Raw genomic sequence first — 19100 nt, 5'->3', positions numbered from 1 at the left:
GGACTTAGTCATCCGGCTGAGAGGCACCGGGCGCAGCTTGAGTCGATTCTGATTTGCATGGGCTGATAATAAAGTCTAAAAATGGGGCTCTATTGCTCCTGAAAATAGCTTTGTATTGTGTCTAACTGCCTCATTTACAGTTTAGAGGCAGTGCTTGAATGTAACTAATTCTACAGCCAGGGTCCTATTTGAAGTCTTAGAACGATCCCTGTGCTTTATATGCAACCCAACAAAAGCTTTGGGAGGCAAATTGAAAGTTATTCACATGCATCTGTGATGAAATCCCTACAAAACCACTGCAGTCCCATGCAATGTCACATTCAGAATAGGAAAAGAAATAACAAAAAGAACTCTTGATTAATTACAGTGGATCTTGTATTCCTGAAAGTCTTTGAAGTAATGCAGCATTTCTGCTCTAGACATGTCGAATTTCATCTGGTGAATTCCTTTTATATCACAAACTCAAATAACACACCAACTGAAACCCTACACAAGGCGAGATTACACTTCAAACCAACAACAGGGCAGAAATAAACGCAGATTCAAAAAGGCTGACTACTCACCGTTGCGTCCGTGCTGCTTTAGCGTGTTAGCCGAGAGGTGAATGGAGTTGCCCTGTCCTCCTGTCTGTGGGAACTTCAGATCAGGCAAATTCCCATCTGTGCTCATCCTCGCCACCTCCAGCTCTGCACACATACACAACAAACCCAAGCAAGACAGCAGTCAGTGATCAATAAGTTTGATTTTTATGACACACAATAGACATAATAGACATAAAAAGTGCTGCAGACTATAAATTGCAGAGGCAAAATACACAATATTGCAGCTGAGGCCTTAAAGGAAATATTCCACATTATGGACAATGCAGTTATTAGATTTCTTGCCGAGAGTTAAGATTGATCATTCATTAAAGTAACAGTAAATGATTACATTTAATGGATGGTGTGTGCTACAATGATTGTATACTATTGTTTATGTGAATGTTTGCAAGTCGTACACACTCGGGTTCGCACTTTCCCTCATTCCTTTTTCTTTTGTCATCACATGAACATCACATGAGCAAGGCATTAGACCTCAACGATGTTGCACAGTCCAAACATGGGGATAAGGAGGAAATCAAATACTACGATATTTCTGACCAAATCAATCCATTGAATCATACATAAGTAAGTTGTTACTGTCCATGTTACAGGATGGTTCTGGTAATCAATGTCTGACTGTGGAATCATTTAATTGTAGTTTTGGGTACAGTTGCTTCTGTTGTTTTACAAATCAAATCCACCACTGACTTAGTAAGTTCATTAATGTCATCGGTGAGGTTGAGGGTCATGTCCTGGAACTTGCTCCAGACTCTGACTGGCCCTATCTCTCATCTTTGGGGGCATGTGTCTGTTTACATATTCTGACCACAACAAGATGACCGCATTGTTGCTCCTCCCAGATGAAAATCTTGACCTGGCTAGCTCGCAGAGTAAGAGAAGGAGTTAAACAGCATGCAGCACCAAGCCCAAATGTAGACCACATTTAGCCCGAATTTAGCAGAGCTGATGAAGAGGGGACTGGAACCTACGTTATAAACACAAGTAGGTACAAAAGGTACAAGTACCTAAAAAATACCTTACTATCGATACAGACGATATTGTAGATTGCTTTCAGAAAATATTTACACAATGAGATTTTTGATAAAAAACCATCAGTAACATGGATATGATGGGTCAAGAAAAGCAAATAACAGAACAGTTAGAACAGTCTGGTAAGTTCAGAAAATTACATCACTTTACTGTAAACACAGAAAAAGACAACACAGACGGTATTACAGTACCCAAATTCTAGTACGATATCTAGTCTCATATCACAATACCGCTATCATATTGAAAGACTACCCAGCCCTTCTTTCAAAATACAGTCATGTCATAACAGAAGTATAAAACTAAAGGAACAATAAAAGTGATGCTTTGCACCTAACCTCCATGTGACTTATTGGTTATAATTGCTATTAGGTAAAGACCTGACATCAGACAGCAGCCATGAGTAAACTTAAAACACATCTCGAGTCACTTCACTGATTCAAAAAACCATTTTCATGTTGTAGCTGATTAATCCAAGCATCTCCAATGAGCACTTAATGCAACACATCCTTTCTTGATTCCCGCAGCTTTGAAGGGCTGCCTCCCTCTCAACTCTCTGTGCGCAGGGGAGGTTGGTGTCTTGCTATAGGCTTCTTAATCAAGTGACGATCAAGTGTTCAGGTGACATTGTTTTCTCTTAAACTGTAAAAACAAAAGGTTGTCTTCGGCCTTTGAAAAAAAAAAAAAAAAAAGGACGTCTTCATTTCAAGGAATCTTTTTCTCGAGAGGAGCGGAGAGAGCGAGAGATACAAGGAGGAGATAAAGACCAGCTAGGGAAGACGAGCTCGCTTCTGCGGCAGCTCAACAGCTGTTGTGTCTGAAGCAAGCTCCTAATTTATGGTTCAAAGACTCCGGCGTCATACAGCAGAGGAAAATGAGCTGCTGATAGGAGCCCAGCTGAAATAAAAAAGCTCATTCTATCAAAGTTATTATGGTACGATACAATTCAGTTTAATAAAGCAGTCGAGTGTGCTCTAATCTCGAGTACGGGTGACCTGTGTGAAGTCTAGGCATTCCTAAATGTCACATTAACTCCCAAAGCACTGAGATGAATCCACTGATTCATTGCGAGGTGGAAGTACAGAAAAGAACTTACACAAATGTCAAATTCCAAAAGATGAAGTGAGCAGTTCTGACTAATACAGGTGGTAGGAGTGAATAAAAAAGCTGCCTTTAGTGTTGTGGCATCTCACTTCTGAATTCACAAAGTAGTTTTTGATGTAGTTTATGAAAGGGACGACACTTTTTAACCATTAATGCAGTTTCTGCAAAGCAAATAAACACATCTAAGACACTACGTAAAGCTGCTTTATGTTGAAATGCTATCAAAATAAAGATTACACATATATATATGAGATGTCTAAAAAGCTTATAAGGAAGACTTCAACAGTCTGGGAGCTGCGCTTATTTGTGCCTCTTGACAACAGCTGAGATGGAAACCACTCTCATAACTTTACAGTACATATGCTGCTGCTGCCAGCAGCCAATTAGCATATTAGCACAATGACAGTAAACAGGGGAAAACTGATAGTCTGGCTCTAAAGGTAACATAATCCACCAACCATCACCTATAAAGCCCAATAATCAACACTTGATTACTTGTTTGTTTAATCTGTACAAAACCTAAAGTGAAAAAAAGATACATTTTGAATTTACAGAGGGTTATCTGCCAGGCTACTTCTTGCCCTATGTGAGCAACTGGGTTGTAGCTGCTGCAGTAGCGGGTCAGTCATATGTCACAATAAAATGAAGAATGCTTGTGGTGACTAGCTGTGAGCAAAACCATACAATGGATCCTTTTTTCTACATCTGGGGACAAAAAGGATTGAACGCAGGAATCGTTTGACTGGAGAAGTCTGATACTAGTTGGTACTGGGTTATTTCCGTTGACGCCTTACGGTATCGAGTACCAATACCCTGCCCGATCCTGAGGTCTTGACATCAGGTTGAGGTTGCCAGATAACCAGCAGGGACCGCAGGAAAGTAGCTTTGCCCGTCCGAGGAGTTCTCCCAGATTTATCCTCATTTGTGCCTGGATGTTTTTGAAAGCCTCCTCCTTTTTCCACCAAATTCAATTGCATAACCTACTCCTTTACACGGTAAGATACGATACGATACTGTATGATGCAATACGGTATACTGTATAGTCCCCGTAGGGAATTTTGCCTTGGACTTAGGAGCTGCACAAGTATTGCTGCCTTACAATAATAGCCCGGAAGAAATTAAAAGCATACACCATAAAAAAACATAATATAAACATAACAGTACTGCACATCAGCCACTCATGTATTACACATAACACCAGTACACAACAGACACTTAGTCAGAGACACTTTATGCAAGTGTCTCTGACTAAAATGGGTGATTTCTGACTGTGATCTGTCCAAAAATTTCAGTCATAGATACTACATTTGTTTCTGCTATGCTAATTACATGCAACACATAAACTGGCTGGCAGTTCGTCTACACACTTCCATCAACTGTAGAAACTTCATTAGGCCTGATAAGGCATTCAGCTGATGATCCGATGTCAGTGGACTGTGACACCTCTGTCTTTGATAAAGGTTAGCGCCCACGAAAAGCTGCGAAGAGTCCATATTTAATCCTCCCTTTGTATCTGGTCTCATACCAAGGCTTCCCATACTTTCTCTTAAAAAAAAAAAGCCTTTGTATTAACATTCTCTTGTGCTTTTGCAAAGGCCAGGGGGTTTTGGTGATACATTCCTATTCAACTTAGCAAAGACAATACCCCAGATAGCTCACCATTCCCTGGATTCCAGGCCTGCCTTTGGAATAAAGGAGGCATTTTTCTTCTCCCTCTCTAACTCTCTTTTCCCTGTGTGGTTGTGTAAAAGAGCTTACGATGGGCTTTAGGGAATTCCTTTGATGCCATAGTAGTTGCTGGACCCAAAGGCTATACCTTCAAAGCCCGTTTAAATAACACGCTAATCGGCAGAAATCTGCTCATAAGATTATCATGCGGAGAGTGAAGCACACTCCTGCGCAGACAAAGCCCTCGACGAGCACATGCACTGTGACGTGTAAACACAAACACAGACACAATAGCTGAGGAAATATCCTTCTTCTTTGAAAGCGAAGAAAATAGATCTCATTATCGGCTTGAGCCTAAAACGGGAACGAGGCTTTCTTGCTCTTCAAGATTCACTTTAAAGCGAGAAAACCGCCTCATCCCAACATTGAGGATGTGTCACCAGGTGCGATGCGTGGGGGCTACAACACACCTGCAAACCCGTTTGCATGTAATTCATTGTGAGAGATCAATAATTAGCTGCTGCAGTGATTACTGATGTTTAAATGGGCCCCCTTGTCCTCGTTTAACTACTCTGCATGGCATGAGGGATTGCAAGAGCCAACTGGCTGGAGAAAAAAAAAAAAATAAGCCGAGCAAACAGAGAGATAAGGCCTAGTAAACATGTCACCAGCACATAATTAACCAGACTACCACTATGCGCTATAAAATCTCACTCCAGTTGAGCAGGCATCGTCTCGTTCCCCTCTCCAAACGAGCCCAGAATCTTCTTAATACCCAGATGAATTGTGTGCCAGATACAATAAAATCATTTTTATTAATTCTCCTTACGCTTGCTTCCTTTTAAGTCAGTAGACCTATATTTTTAGGTTGCCATGGCAGCAGGAACTTGGAAAAAAAAACCCCACTTGTTCTGAGAAGAGGGCGATACATCATAACATTATTTTTTCTTAATTCCCCTTGCCCTCGATGCCACCGTCTGCAAAAAAGGTTATTTAATTCAATTGCATTTCGTGCTTTTTAAATGGCTCTCAATGTAAACCACAGATTTAATAAATTCTACTTTTCAACAACCCATGTATCCAGTTCTGGGAAGCACCACGAGGGAAAATATTGACGACAGAAGTCCCATTATCCGTGCTCACTTGGTATTTATACACTGAATAATGAGCACTGATCCCTGATCTGCACGACTAGTGGCTAATTGCGACTAATAATTGACATGAATATAAGTACAATCATTTGAGATAATTGTCAATTTACAGCTGACTGCCATCAGACACGAGCAGCCCTGCAAAATTTAACCTCCTGCGAGGGAGGAAGAATTAATCCAGTGACCTTCACACTTGTTCCACTGCCTCAAGAGCACTGCTGTCAATATGAGAGCGGACCGGATCAATAGCAGTATGGTGAACTTTGTAACCCCCGTACAAGTGGCAAGAAGGATGAAATATTTCAGACACATGACAGGAACACCCCTGGAAAACATTACAAAAAAATCCTAACAAACAAAACAAACAGTCAGCTCTTTAAATTCAGTTTCTAATTTTCTAAATATCATAATTGACAACGCTGTCTTCCAGCTGAGCGATGATCTGTTTTCCAGCATCTTGAAAGGAAATTAACTTAATTCCGTCCAAGCTTTTTTACTCATGCAGACGAAGTCAACCAAATTAAAGTGTAATTTGCTTGCTGTCATACAATTTTCATAGCTTTCAACGCTTTGTAGGTTTGCTTTTAATGTTTTTTATATGCCATCAACCTGCCAGGGACTGCAGATAAAAATCTGGCACGTTCACACGATGGACCCAAGTGCTTGTTTTAATTAATGTGCATTCTCCCATCTTAAATAAAAGTAAACATAAAACTAGAATTGTGCCTGGCTGTTGTGTGCCTCCACCAACCAGTCAAATTGCAGCTTGCATCCATCTCTGTTTGGACTCATATAATATATGTAGTTAAGACTTTGAGGGAATTTAATAACAAGTCAAAAGTGCATTTTTCAGCAACATGCATATGCTTCACAAACATCTTTAACCTGGCAGCACAGAAGACAATCACCACAGCTTCAAGATGGACACTTAAGATTAGAGTCACCGATTCAGTATCTGTTCCCCCTCTGTTCCTGAGCTGTCGTTGAATAAAGACCAGAAAAGTGTTGTTGTGTGGACATATGTCATTATCATCATTTACTCATGTTTTGTGAGGTCACAGTGACCTTGGTCCAGCAACATCTAATCAGTTCATTGTTTAGTCCATGTGGACGTTTGTGCCAAACTTGAGGAAATTCCCTCAGGGTGTTCTTGAGATATTGATTCATTAGAATTAGACGGATGATTTCACAGTGACCTTGACCTTTGACCTGTGACCACCAAAATCTAAGCAGTTCAATCTTGAGTCAAAGTGGACATTTGTGCCGAATTTGAGGAAATTCCCTCAGGGTGTTCTTGTGATATTGATTCTTGAGAATGAGACAGATGAGGTCACAGTGACCTTGACCTTTGACCTGTGACCACCAAACTCTAAGCAGTTCATCCTTGAGTCAAAGTGGACATTTGTGCCAAATTTGAGGAGATTCCCTCAGGGTGTTCTTGAGATATCGACTCTTGAGAAAGAGACAGATGAGGTTACAGTGACCTTGACCTTTGACCTGTGACCACCAAAATCTAAGCAGTTCATCCTTGAGTCAAAGTAGACATTTGTGCCACATTTTAAGAAACTCCCTCAGGGTTTTCTTGAGATATCGATTCATGAGAATGAGACAGATGAGGTTACAGTGACCTTGACCTTTGACCTCCAAAATCTACGCAGTTCATCCTTCAGTCAAAGTGGACATTTGTGCCACATTTTAAGAAACTCCCTCAGGGTTTTCTTGAGATATCGATTCATGAGAATGAGACAGACGAGGTCACAGTGACCTTGACCTCTTGACCTATGACCCACAAAATCTAAGCCGTTCATCCTTGGGTCAAAGTGGACATTTGTGCCAAATTTGAAAAAATATCTCAAGGCGTTCTTGCGATATCACATTTACGAGAATGAGACAGACGGACAGCCTGAAAACATAATGCCTCCGTGCTGATGACAGCCATGGCCAGAGGCATAATGTTTTCGAAAACTTTTTCTGCACAGATTTTTTTTTATGTCTTAAAACATTCCTGGAGGGGATGTTACAAATTGTTCCTGTGTGTAAAACAAGCAAATATTTCTTTATATACATTTACAGTGAATGACAAGTGCATGGGAAGATGGAAGGAAGTAAAATGCCTCAGTTTGCACTTACGGATGTTGTCAGTGTTCTCTTGCACGATGTCCGTCTTCAGCAGGTTGTCAGCCAGGACGAAGGCCCCTTGCTCGACTGTGTCCAGCAGCATGGTGGCAGCCCGCAGCTGCTCGCCTGTGCTCAGCTCCCTCCATGCCGCCTGAGCCTGTGGCTGCAGCAAATTGTTGACTGTCTCCACCATGGCCTGGGGAGTCCAAATCATCGATTTAGTGAAAAGAAGCTAAGCTGGCCTGGGACCGCTGTTGTTTGACATGGTGATTTGGTAAACGGTATGAGTGAAGGAAGATAAAAGGGAATTCAGGGCTGAAAAAACACTGTGTGAGGAAGAAGCATGAATGGTTTTTCTTTTGAACTGAAAATTCCATAATCATCTTTCTACCAAGCAATTTCATGACCCTATTTTCAATTCATTTACAAGTTATGCTTTTAGACATGGGTCGTAACTAGTAGCAGCAACACCTGAATCTGTAATGGCATTGGATAGGATTGCTTTTGTTACCGCTTCCTTTTATCTACGAGAAAAATTAATCATGTAAATGAATCAGAACTAGTGCTTTACGAGACCAGAGGCCAATTCTTACATGACTTGAGGCTAGAGTCTTTAATTGGTGAGATTAATGTTCTTCCATGCAGCCAATCCCAATACACAAAAGCACTACAAAAAAACACAGCAACATTGATACATTTTAAAGTACAAGGTATTTGCTGGTAGCAACGACCCGCATCTATTCAGCTCACATCCTTCCTGCATATTAATGGGACAGAACAACTATTACGCCTTCTTTAATCTGCTCACAACAATGCCAAAGCGAGTAAGCACGGAAGAAACAGGAACATTCTCAAGACAAGATGAAAAATTAAGAGCCATTAAAGATTTAAAAATGCCAATGGCAAGATTTATGAATGGAATACTAATTGGTCAAGCAAAGCAATTCATTCCTGGTACCACTGCACTGAAGAGCAAAACGAGCCTGACTGCCAGTGGAAGGAAAGCTATTTCTAAGCCATTACGCTACAGTAGGTGGTCAAACACAGAATTATTAGAAATTTCCTGCTTTGCTAATGATAGTAACATTTCCATCGCTTACATATCTTAATAAAAAATTGGTTTGACTTTTAACACTTAATTTGCACTTCTTGAAAAGCCAGTTTGCAGTCGTGACATCTTGAAGATGGAGGTTATGATGTGTGTCACGCCACACAACTTTCTCTCTGAACTTCACATAGATCCCCTTTTTTGATCAATGGATTATGAGAGGGAATAAGAGTTTTAGTAAGAATCAAAAAACAGCACGGGGATAAAGCCAAAGGCGATAAGAAAAATCATGTGCTCTAGTGTATCAAATGAATTCCTGATCAAAAGACAGGGAAAAAAAACTGGCGTTATAGTCACAAAGCATAACTGTAATGGACCCCCTCAATTACCTTATAATGTTAAGTTGTATGTTTGTTTCAAATCACTGTGATAGCAAGAGGAGACGGAGGACTGATTGTATTCAACTCACTGGCGCTGGATGAGAATTTCAAACAGCACCAGCTGGCTCTTCCTCATTCAAAACATACCCTGCACACATTAAGCCGCCCACACCCAGACACAACCACACACACTGTGAGAGACTGACGCAAGAGTGAACACACACCTCTGCACCTGCTAGTATACAAAAACACAGACAAACTCGCAGGCGTGCGCACGTACACGAGTGCACACATGCACCGGCAGTCTACCAACTTTGATGTAATTATTCATTATCTGCAGCCAATCTCCAATCACACCTTTTGACATTCAGCTAGAGGCAGAGGTTGATTCACTCTCAATTAAGGAGCTCTTTTTCTTCAGGCACTGACATTTTTTTTTCCCTTTGTTCGCCACTGCAAAAAATTTTTCTCCCCAGCACTTCTTAAAACACTGAAATAATGGTTCTTCAGGGGAAGGATTGATGGACTTGCAGAGGAGGCTGACTCGCTTTTTCTCGCATGCAGAAGAGACGCACAAAAAAGGTGGAAGAACAGAACGGGTCAGAAAACTTGAGGAGGGAATGGATAATTGATAAACGAGAGTGAATAAAACAACTGAGGTCTGAGTATACAGTATGTATCAAAACATTACTATTGTAATAAAGATCAGTTTTCTTACAAGCCCTTCAGGCATTCATAACATCATCCAAAGAAAAGCAATAAAGCTGACATTCACTCCCGGTGCATCATTTGGACATGCAATAGATTACCAAATCTCTGCGATGCAAATTATTCATTACTGTTATTAGTATGCGTATGGCATGCCAATTTTCCCTCAATCAGACCAGATAATGAAATAATGATATCAAGACTGCAGAGACTTGTCTTCATGTTGGAAGGCAGGTGACTGCCAGAGACAGGAACGTGAGCATACAGGCACCACACATACAATGTAAAGCAAAACTGGCTTCCTTAAGCGTTATTATCCCCACAAGGAAGCATGTTTTGATTATTTGTTGCCAACAATGTTGCCGCAGTCCAAAGAGGCTACAGCTGGAAAAAAGCAAACTCAAAAGAAAACTGAGTGCCAAGACATTTACACTGCACATCTAACTAAAGCATTTCTACACCTTTGTCTGATAAATTGGTTTATAGGCTTTTTTTGCACAATTTAGAAAAGTAAAAGAACTTCACATTGGACAAAAGATGCCTGTTCTGTGTTATTACTGTGTGTCCCTGAGGGTTTGTTAAGCTCTCTATGTGTGCTGAACAACATTGGAGCTCTCTTTTAAGACACCGATGTCACGTCCTTCATATCTTTTTTTTAAGACACCTGGGTTTTTACATTCTATAAAGAAGAAAAAGCAACATTTTGGGAAACTTGATGACCCTTATTTGCTTTCTTGCAGATAGATGTAAAAAAGATAACACTCCCATGCCTGTACGGTAAATATGAAGCTAACACCAGCAGCCAGTTAGCTTAGCATAAATGTTTAAGCATGGATTAAACAAACACATGATGTTTAGAGGTAGCGGTAGGAAGATTTTGTTTCCTTTTGACAAAGCCAGGCAAGTGGTTTCCTTTGTTTCCAGTTTTTGTGCTAAGCTAAGCTAAGCTACGCTAAGCTAAGTTAACTGGCTGCTGGTGTTAGCTTAATGTTTATCATACGGCCATGACAATAGTAATGATCTTCTTACCTAACTCTCAGCAAGAAACCATTTAACTGTTGAACTATTTCCTCAAGGACACTTTTTAAGCTCAACAAAATGTATGTTTTGTCGTTTCAAAAACAATCCACTTTTTTAATGATTTTTTTTTTTTTTGGCTTTTATTTGACAGGACAGTGATTGAGCGTGAAAGGGACCGCAAAGGGCCACAGGCTGAAATTGAAACTGCAGCTGGTGTGGCAAGAACATTGCCTTTGTACATGGGATGCCAACTCTACCCACTGAGCTACTTGGTGCCCCAACAAACTAGTTTTGAAACTGTTTTATTACCGACGTCAACATGATGAAAAAATGATAACACTTCCATGCCTGTACGTTAAATGTGAAGCTAACACCAGCGGCCAGTTAGCTTAGCATAAATGTTCTAGCATGGATTAAACAAAGAAGCGGTAGCAGTAGGAAGACATTGTTTCCAAAGCCAAGCAAGCTGTTTCCTCTGTTTCTAGTTTTTGCTTTAAACTAAGTTAAGCTAAGCTAAGCTAACTGGCTGCTGATGTTAGCTTGTTTATTGTAAGGCCATGGCAGTAGTAATGATCTTCTTACCTCCCTCTCAGCAAAAAAACAAGAGTAGCTTTAAAAATGTCAATCTATTTCTTCAAGGACACTTTTTAAGCTCAACAGAAAGTGTTTTGTTGTTTCAGAAACAGTTTTGGAACTTTCTTTACCGAAGTCAATGCAACGCCACCAGATCAATGCCATCTTTGTTTGGGGCAAAGGGGTCTGTACAAAGCAAAGTCTTGAGTGAACTTCATATTTTCATCTTTTCTGGTAATTTTCACAACCTTGAGTTACATTTTGGTTTAAGAATATTGAGGCCAACATGATGTTCGATTATTCTGAAGCCATTTTTTTGTGATCTCAGTCAAGATATGGGAGAAAATGCCTTAGGTTGTCTTACATGATATCGCTACCTTTGTAATAGCTGAAAAAATGAAACATTTGGACAGGTATTGGCAAACTGGCCAAGAGTGGGTCTGTACTGACCACCAAGATTCAAGACCAAACACGTGGGCTCGGAGCGCACTCCCATTGGTGTTAACATGAGCCCTCTGGATGGCCGCCAGCCACTTTTTTCTTTGCAAATCCTGAACTGGCATGATACACACTGCAGATTTGGATTTGTCTTGTCTGTTAATTTAACTAAAAACATGAAAACCATTCAAGTTCTTGAATGCACAGTGACTTTTTTTGGCCTGCTACCAATATTTTTTAATCTCAGCAGCAGCACTGATGTCAAATACATGTCAAATTTCCAAATAAAAGCTGTAGGTATATTTTTGTCTGTAAACTTATAAGCAGTATTAACAAGTGTCCAAATTGTATATTTGGGCAACAACATTGCCAAAATCCCTGTCAAAGCAAGCAAGGCCTGTCATTCACGACACAAACCCACCATTCCTCTCTTTCTCTACCCATCCAAAGCAACCGTTTGACATTTTGGGGAACATGCTTATTCACTTTCTTGCTGTGAGATTCATGAAAAGATTGACAGCACTCTCGCGTCTGTGCAGTAAATATGAAGCTACAGCCAGCAGCCGGTTAGCTCGGGATGTGCACCCAAGCAGCACACCACTACCATCATCCTAGTCTGTGCAGTTGAGTCGCGGAGGACGCGATGGTGGCTTGCTGCTATTTTACTGCTATTAGCACACTGCCACTCCATCTGTCAAATGTAGCAGCTCAGTCTGCTGCAGCAAACTCCCAACCATTTTTTTAGCTACTTTACTTTCCTGTGCTGAAAAAACAACACTATATTCTAGTTTCTGGTACACGAGGAAATGCTAATCGTTAACTGGACCCACTGCTGGAATGTTCCACTTGGAACAAGGATGATGACTGGGCGTGAAAAGCTGCAGTGCACGGGCCATTTATACCAATGCAGAAGGAAGGAAGGGAGAGGTGGACATTAGCGTGTGCTTGGCAGGAGTCCAAGCCAGCCCGTGGTGTGTGTGCTTCTATCTGTGTGCTGATTGATGAAATGAACTCTGGGTCTGGGAAATTGATTCTGGCTGAGGCTGATCTCCCTCTCTTCCCTTTCTGGCTTGCTCTCTGGTCGGCTTTCTGTGTGCACTCGTCTCTCCTCCCTCCTCCCTTCCTGTTCGCCAGTTGGTTCCCCTCACTTGTTTTCTCTCACTGAGGGCTGATCTCAAAATGGGGGTGGTGGTGAGGGGGGGACCAACACAAACAATCTTGTTCTCTCTGTCCTCTTGTATCTGACGAGATGTCTCTTGGCACAGGTGAAGCTGTTGCATCATTTCTGTATTTCTCTTTTCCTGTTTCATTTGACCTGCTAGCCAAATCCTCTGTCTTCTTTGAAAGTCTCTGCAACCTTCTTGTTTAATATTTCATGAAACCTTCGCTTTCTTGTAAGCGGGTGGTTGTGTCTGTATATGTGAGTTACTGAGGGATTACCTTTGTGCTTTTTGTCTTATGTCTCAAGTTTAATCTTACTATTGTACAATTCCCACTGGCAGCCCTTTATTTATTTATCAGCGGCAGAGAAAGGGAGACTTTCATTTGAAATAGACTTATATTAGAGACATGCCTTTAATTTTAAGTTTCCCTGTTTCAAGTATATTTTATTGTATTTTGGAAAGAAGTGCTTCTGCTTTATGATCTCTGTTGATTTGCTGTTAATGCTGTTAACTGTTAAAGCAAGCACAAAACTTCATTCATGTTCACCTGTTGCCTGATTAAATTCAAGCGTGTATTCCACATCAAACTCTGTCAGCACAATAAGAGAGTCATGTTATACTCAACACTTGGCTGCTCTAAGAATGGAAATACAGTTTTTATTTACTAATTATCTACAGTAGCTAACATTTACTTATTCACTTCATTCACTATGAAGCAAACTTAAAACTTCCTCAGATTAAAAGCCTTCCAGTGCCAAGGGACATCATTTCGCTCATTTGAGGCTGTTTAATTTGAAACACTGTTTTATTTTGGAAAGGAGTTTAATTTTGATGAACTTGCACTAAATCACACACTGGTCTGCACCTTGCCGTGTTTGCTTTTCATCTGAAACGTGTGCAGGGAGTACTGAGTTTCATCGGCGCAACTTAAAGGGACAGTTCACCCCAAAATCAAAGATAATGTTTTTCCTCCTACCTCTCGTGTCACTTGGGGTTCAATAAGAGGAGACTGTACTATTCCATTGAGGAAAAGTGCTTTTAGCCAGTCAGCCGGGTCTGTCAGAGGTCCAACCGAGTGGAATGTAATTCCAATTGAAATCAGAAAACTAAACACTCACAAATCTTTCAGTAGTCGATAAAAACAATGGATGATTAATGGACATGTAAGCACCAAACTCTTTTCTGCTGCTGCTAATAATAATGTCCTGCTTGTGTTGTAATGTTGTTCTATATGTATGTATGTCACTACTGTCCTAGTGCTTTTAAAAAACAATTTCATTTATTTAACAGGGGCAGTGCACAGCTACTTAGCTTCACCAGAGTTAGCTATAAGCTAATTTGTAGTCCCTTGGCAGAAAACCGAGAATAATTTCTCTGCTAAAAGACACTATTATATAAAAAACACAATTACAAAATAGAATGTATTCACGACAACATTACAACTACAACACTAAGATATATTAAGATCTAACAATTTGTGTTTGAGGTCATGTGTGAATGGTACATGATTGGGTTGATTTAAGCCATGATTTCATCTTAAATTATAAAACCGACCAAGTCTTATCTCGCATGGTACTGATTTCCAATAGTTTGTAACTCTAACAGTGAAGACTTATCTACCAAACTCAGTAGATCGCCTCTATTGGTCGTCCTAGATCTCCTTCCATTGTCTGAGTACAGTGGCATGAACTCCTTGTATGTCCTTTTTCAGTTTTAAATTGCGTGTCCTGTTCTTGTTGATGCGTTCAAAGAAGTCTTTTTTTAGTGTGTGCCCTCTTTTTTTTTCTTTTTTTCTTTTTTTTTGTATTTTAGGTAGCCTTGTGTAACATATTGGCCAAGGGACTACGGATGAAAAATAGCCTTTTGGCTAATTCTGGCATTTTTATGCCATGTGTATTTATTAATTTGCACTGTCCCCTCTTTAATTAATAAACTAAACTAAACTACCTGTAGTGCAATTTATCAATCTAGTAATCTAATAATCAGTAATCTAATAATCAGTGAGTTACAGAGTGTTGGAGATACCAGCTGTCATGATGTCTGCCTTTTCTCTAATATAATGGAACTAGATGGCCCTTGGTTTGTGATGCTCTGAGTGCCAAAAAAAGCACATTTGAAGAATTCAACAGCAATGTCTCTTTCCAGAAATCATGACTTTGTGTTAAATTTTGTCATGATCAGCATACGAATTCTTGACTTTTGGTCCAAAACATGTTTTGTGAGGTCACAGTAAATCCAAGTGGACGTCTGTGCCAAATTTGAAGAAATTCCTTAAAGGTGTTCTTGAGATAAAACGTTCACGAGAATGAGACAAAAGACAGGTCACAGTGGCCTTGACCTTTGACCACCAAAATCTTATTTGTTCATTGTTGAGTCCAAATGGACGTTTGTGCCAAATCTGAGGAAATTCATTTAGGCATTCTTGAGATATTGCATTTACAAGAATGTGACAAATGGTATGTCACGACAACCTTGACTTTTGACCACAAAAATCGTATCAGTTCATTGTTGAGTGTTGTTTGTGCCAAATTCATGGAAATTCCCTCAAAGCATTCTTGAGACATTGTTTCTCGAGATTGGGACAGACAGACAACCTGAAAACATAACGCCTCTGGTCATAAATATTGTCAGCACTAAGGCATACAAAAACAGCACCACAGAAGCATTTGGAATTGATTAGTGAGTTGTAACAGTATTTGTTAAAAGGAGAAACACATAGGAGCTGATTAGTGACATGTCCCTGTTGTTGTAGAGTTGGAATTAGTGCTATGAAAATCAGGATTAAGATGAATTTACCATGGCAGGTAATGAGCGCATGTAATTCCACTGCTGCTCAAAACTCATTTGAGCTTTTGGGCTATTATTTGAGAGTTAAGAATTTAATTTGTGCATGTAGCCTTTGTATCTTCTGTATGTGTATTTCTGGACAACTTAAATATAATCTTAAGAAAAAAAGAAAAAAAAAGAAAAAAAACTACATGAAAACCCGAAGGATTTTCTGAAGATATTGCTCAGTTAATAAACATATACATAATTTCCTTAGGGTTTGAGAATACTTTCCACTCTCTCCACTTTGAGCAGAAACAGCTCAGAGATTACTCAGGCAGAACTCTGCACTGCAGGCCAGATGAGGAGGTCTGTGTTTATGAGGATGTGGTTATCTTCATCTTTCAACAAATTGACTACCAGGGAAATTTTATCATCTCGTTACATTCCCGAACGAGGAGCCTCCCTCCGTTTCGCCTGCTCTAAGGTCATCCCGCGCTGTGACACTCCCCCATTGCATGCAAAGGTGTCATTTTAATGAGGGGTCGGAGCTCAGTATCCTCCCCGCATCCTGAAAATTCACACTCACTTGGTTCCTACTAAGGCACAAGATATTATTTTGTTCTTTTATGTGTTGAAACATCAATATCAATGCCATAATATGCTCTGAATCCCAAATCTTCTGCTTTTAAACAAAATAAATGCCGGAGGAAGAAGCCATTCAGAGCTAACGTGTTTGACTTTAGCTTGGTACAAAATGGATGGACATAATCACAGTAATTGGACCATAATGTCACTGCCTATAAACAAGCTGCCATTACTATGACCAAAAGGCACAGGAGGCAGGCCGCTATTTTCAGCGTGTTTGTTCGAAAATCAAAGGGCACCACAGAAAAACATTCCTGCAGGGGAAATGCAGAACATAGGGAGATGATCATTATACCCTTTGTCAAGGCCAAATCTGTTGGGTGGGATTAAACTGGCTATGACACGTGGCAGATATCACTGTTTATGAACAACCAAGAAAGATTCAAAAGTAGTCATAATCAATGATTGTTTCATCTGCTTAGGATCAGCAGAGGCAGGCAGATTGCAACGACTGAACAGCAAATTAAGCTGTTTGTACTGAAACTCCCTGAAGATCCTAACGAGATGAAGACCTCAGCACCAGGTGAACTCAAGTGCCATCTACATGTTCACCACTTAAATAAGATAGCAGCCCTCAATCAAGATGAGAATCGCTCCTCATCTCATTTAGACATCAACTTCAAGCCTGTGCTTTATTTTGGACCATTTCCTCCATCGCCACAACCGCACCTGCACTCGCACAATCTGCCTTTTCCCAAAGTACTGTCGAAGTCTGTTTTTCAGGGCCGTCCCTGAGCAGAGGGACAGCAGAGGCAGGTGCGCCTCTCATTTGCTTTGTATTCCTCTGCTAATCCCATTTATGTCAACCACCAGGGCCCCGTTGGAGAAAACATTGCCCAATTTCCCTAATCAATGAAAGTCCCTCAAAGGCTGGCAGCGCGTGCAGTCAATGCCTGTGTTTACCTAAGGCCACAGATGTTGCTCCATTATTCCGGTTCGTCAAGTGAAAGCTCCTCACTGTTGTTTGAATTTGTCAGCCCAGCGAGGGAACGGAACAGAGGAGGAGGTGCGCAGCTGAGCAGTGTGTACAGTCATGTATGGTAATGTACAATGCGTGCTCCAAGTATACACAACACTGTGGAAACATGAACCCAGATGCAGGAGCAGGAGCATACGGATGTATGTAAATCAGGGAGAGTATAGATTTGTACGTTATTTCTCTGCATGGTAACAGCTCAGCGCTTCCCTCACAGAGCTGCTGGTGTGTCTTTAGACTCTTAATATTATTTTTTTTTAAATGTATGGTTTATATATAGTGTACATATAGTTTATTGGAATATTTTTGGAATAAACTATGTGGTTTGCATCCTGTCAGTAGTTAAAGAAATTTTTCTATATTTCTGCTGTCGACATGTTCCCTGAAATGACTGAAACCAATCTGTCAGTGTGTCTCTCAATACTTTTCAAATTCTGCTAACACATTAGTTCCTACTGAAAACATGTATCTATAAGAATGGGTTACAAATTCATAATTTTGACTTGTTAAAGGGCCTGGAAACGTCTTAAAACAGCTGTGCATTGCCGTTTGCGAGGCTTAAACGGAGTAAACCGTAAAACTGTCAAGGACTATTTTCAGCAATGGAATAAACCAGGGGTCTTACACACAAGGGCAAGTCAAATTCAAGGACCTTTCGAGCACCCATTTTATTTTCAAGGGTGAAATTGCTTTCTCCACAACCATTTGTTGCAAGAGAATTGTACTAATTCTTAAATGGAGCAAACACATGCCACCAGGGCTTAAATTGAACTTAACAGTTTAAGTGGTTATTATCATTTTGGCATGTGACTGGCAAAGGACAAGAAAAAGCAGAAAATACACGCAGAGCATGACACAGTGATTACTTGATTTTTTTCCCTCATCCCTGACATGTTCTCAAAAGCACTCAGAGTTTGTGAACGGTCCTTGTTGATAAAACGTCTGTACAAAACTTAATTTAGATTTTTTTCCCCCTACAACTACAGATAGTTTCTACACATTTATAAATTTCTTTAAGTTAGGTAAGTTAGATCAGTTTCTCTAGCTTAGTTTTTGACAGGTTTGATTGATGATTTACAAGCACACACTTACTGATCATGAAATCTCAAACTCTAAAACCATAAAATAACCGTTTTGAGACAACTAGACAAGTATTTGTACCCAAGTTCAGTGCAAAGTCTGACTTATTTTTCTCACTGTTAAGATGCAAAGAAGATAAAAACTTAATTTCAGCCTGAATTCTAAATCTGTAATATGTTATGCCCATTTCAGACCGAAGATTCACGATGAGATGAGTTGAATAAAATAAATACTTGCAATGTGCCGTTGTGCAACGTTCTAAAAACCTGCCGGTTCACACCAATGCAACTAGATGAGATGGTGTATCATCTCTATGCAACAACTCTTTGTACTTCCGTTCTGATTTCTAGCTTTTCAGGCTTATTTTATGGCTGAATATAATTTATAACATTTTAAAATATGAATGAGGATAGTGATGGTGAGATACTGGCTACAGCTGCATTTAGAGTAGTGATGACATGGTGAAAAACCAACAAAACAAGCATCGGATGGACTGAATTCATCATAAATACGCAACAAAAGTATAAATGACCAGCACAAATTAATCAGTCAATCAGAATCTGTGTGTTAGGGGCATAAGCACGTACAACGAACAGCAGCAGCGACCCACTGCTCGACACCGGCATGCCGT

The 19100-nt window shown here is 40.2% G+C and overlaps 1 protein-coding gene across 6 annotated transcripts in view; it reads right to left on the bottom strand.

The window, feature by feature from the left end:
- LOC126403954 (adhesion G protein-coupled receptor L3-like) overlaps positions 1-19100 on the bottom strand; it is a 278598-nt gene that overhangs the window by 54651 nt on the left and 204847 nt on the right. For all 6 annotated transcript variants that reach the window (XM_050066833.1, XM_050066834.1, XM_050066836.1 and 3 more), the window contains 2 exons: positions 7682-7865; positions 564-686 (listed from right to left, as the gene is read on the bottom strand). In XM_050066833.1, the coding sequence (XP_049922790.1) occupies positions 564-686; positions 7682-7865 (307 nt within the window). The remainder of the gene's footprint in view (positions 1-563; positions 687-7681; positions 7866-19100) is intronic.

The sequence above is a fragment of the Epinephelus moara genome, chromosome 17, assembly GCF_006386435.1.
Source record: "Epinephelus moara isolate mb chromosome 17, YSFRI_EMoa_1.0, whole genome shotgun sequence".
NCBI classification, from domain to species: Eukaryota; Metazoa; Chordata; class Actinopteri; order Perciformes; family Serranidae; genus Epinephelus; species Epinephelus moara.
Note: the sequence above shows the minus strand (reverse complement) of the source record. Positions and strands in the feature narration are given on the sequence as shown.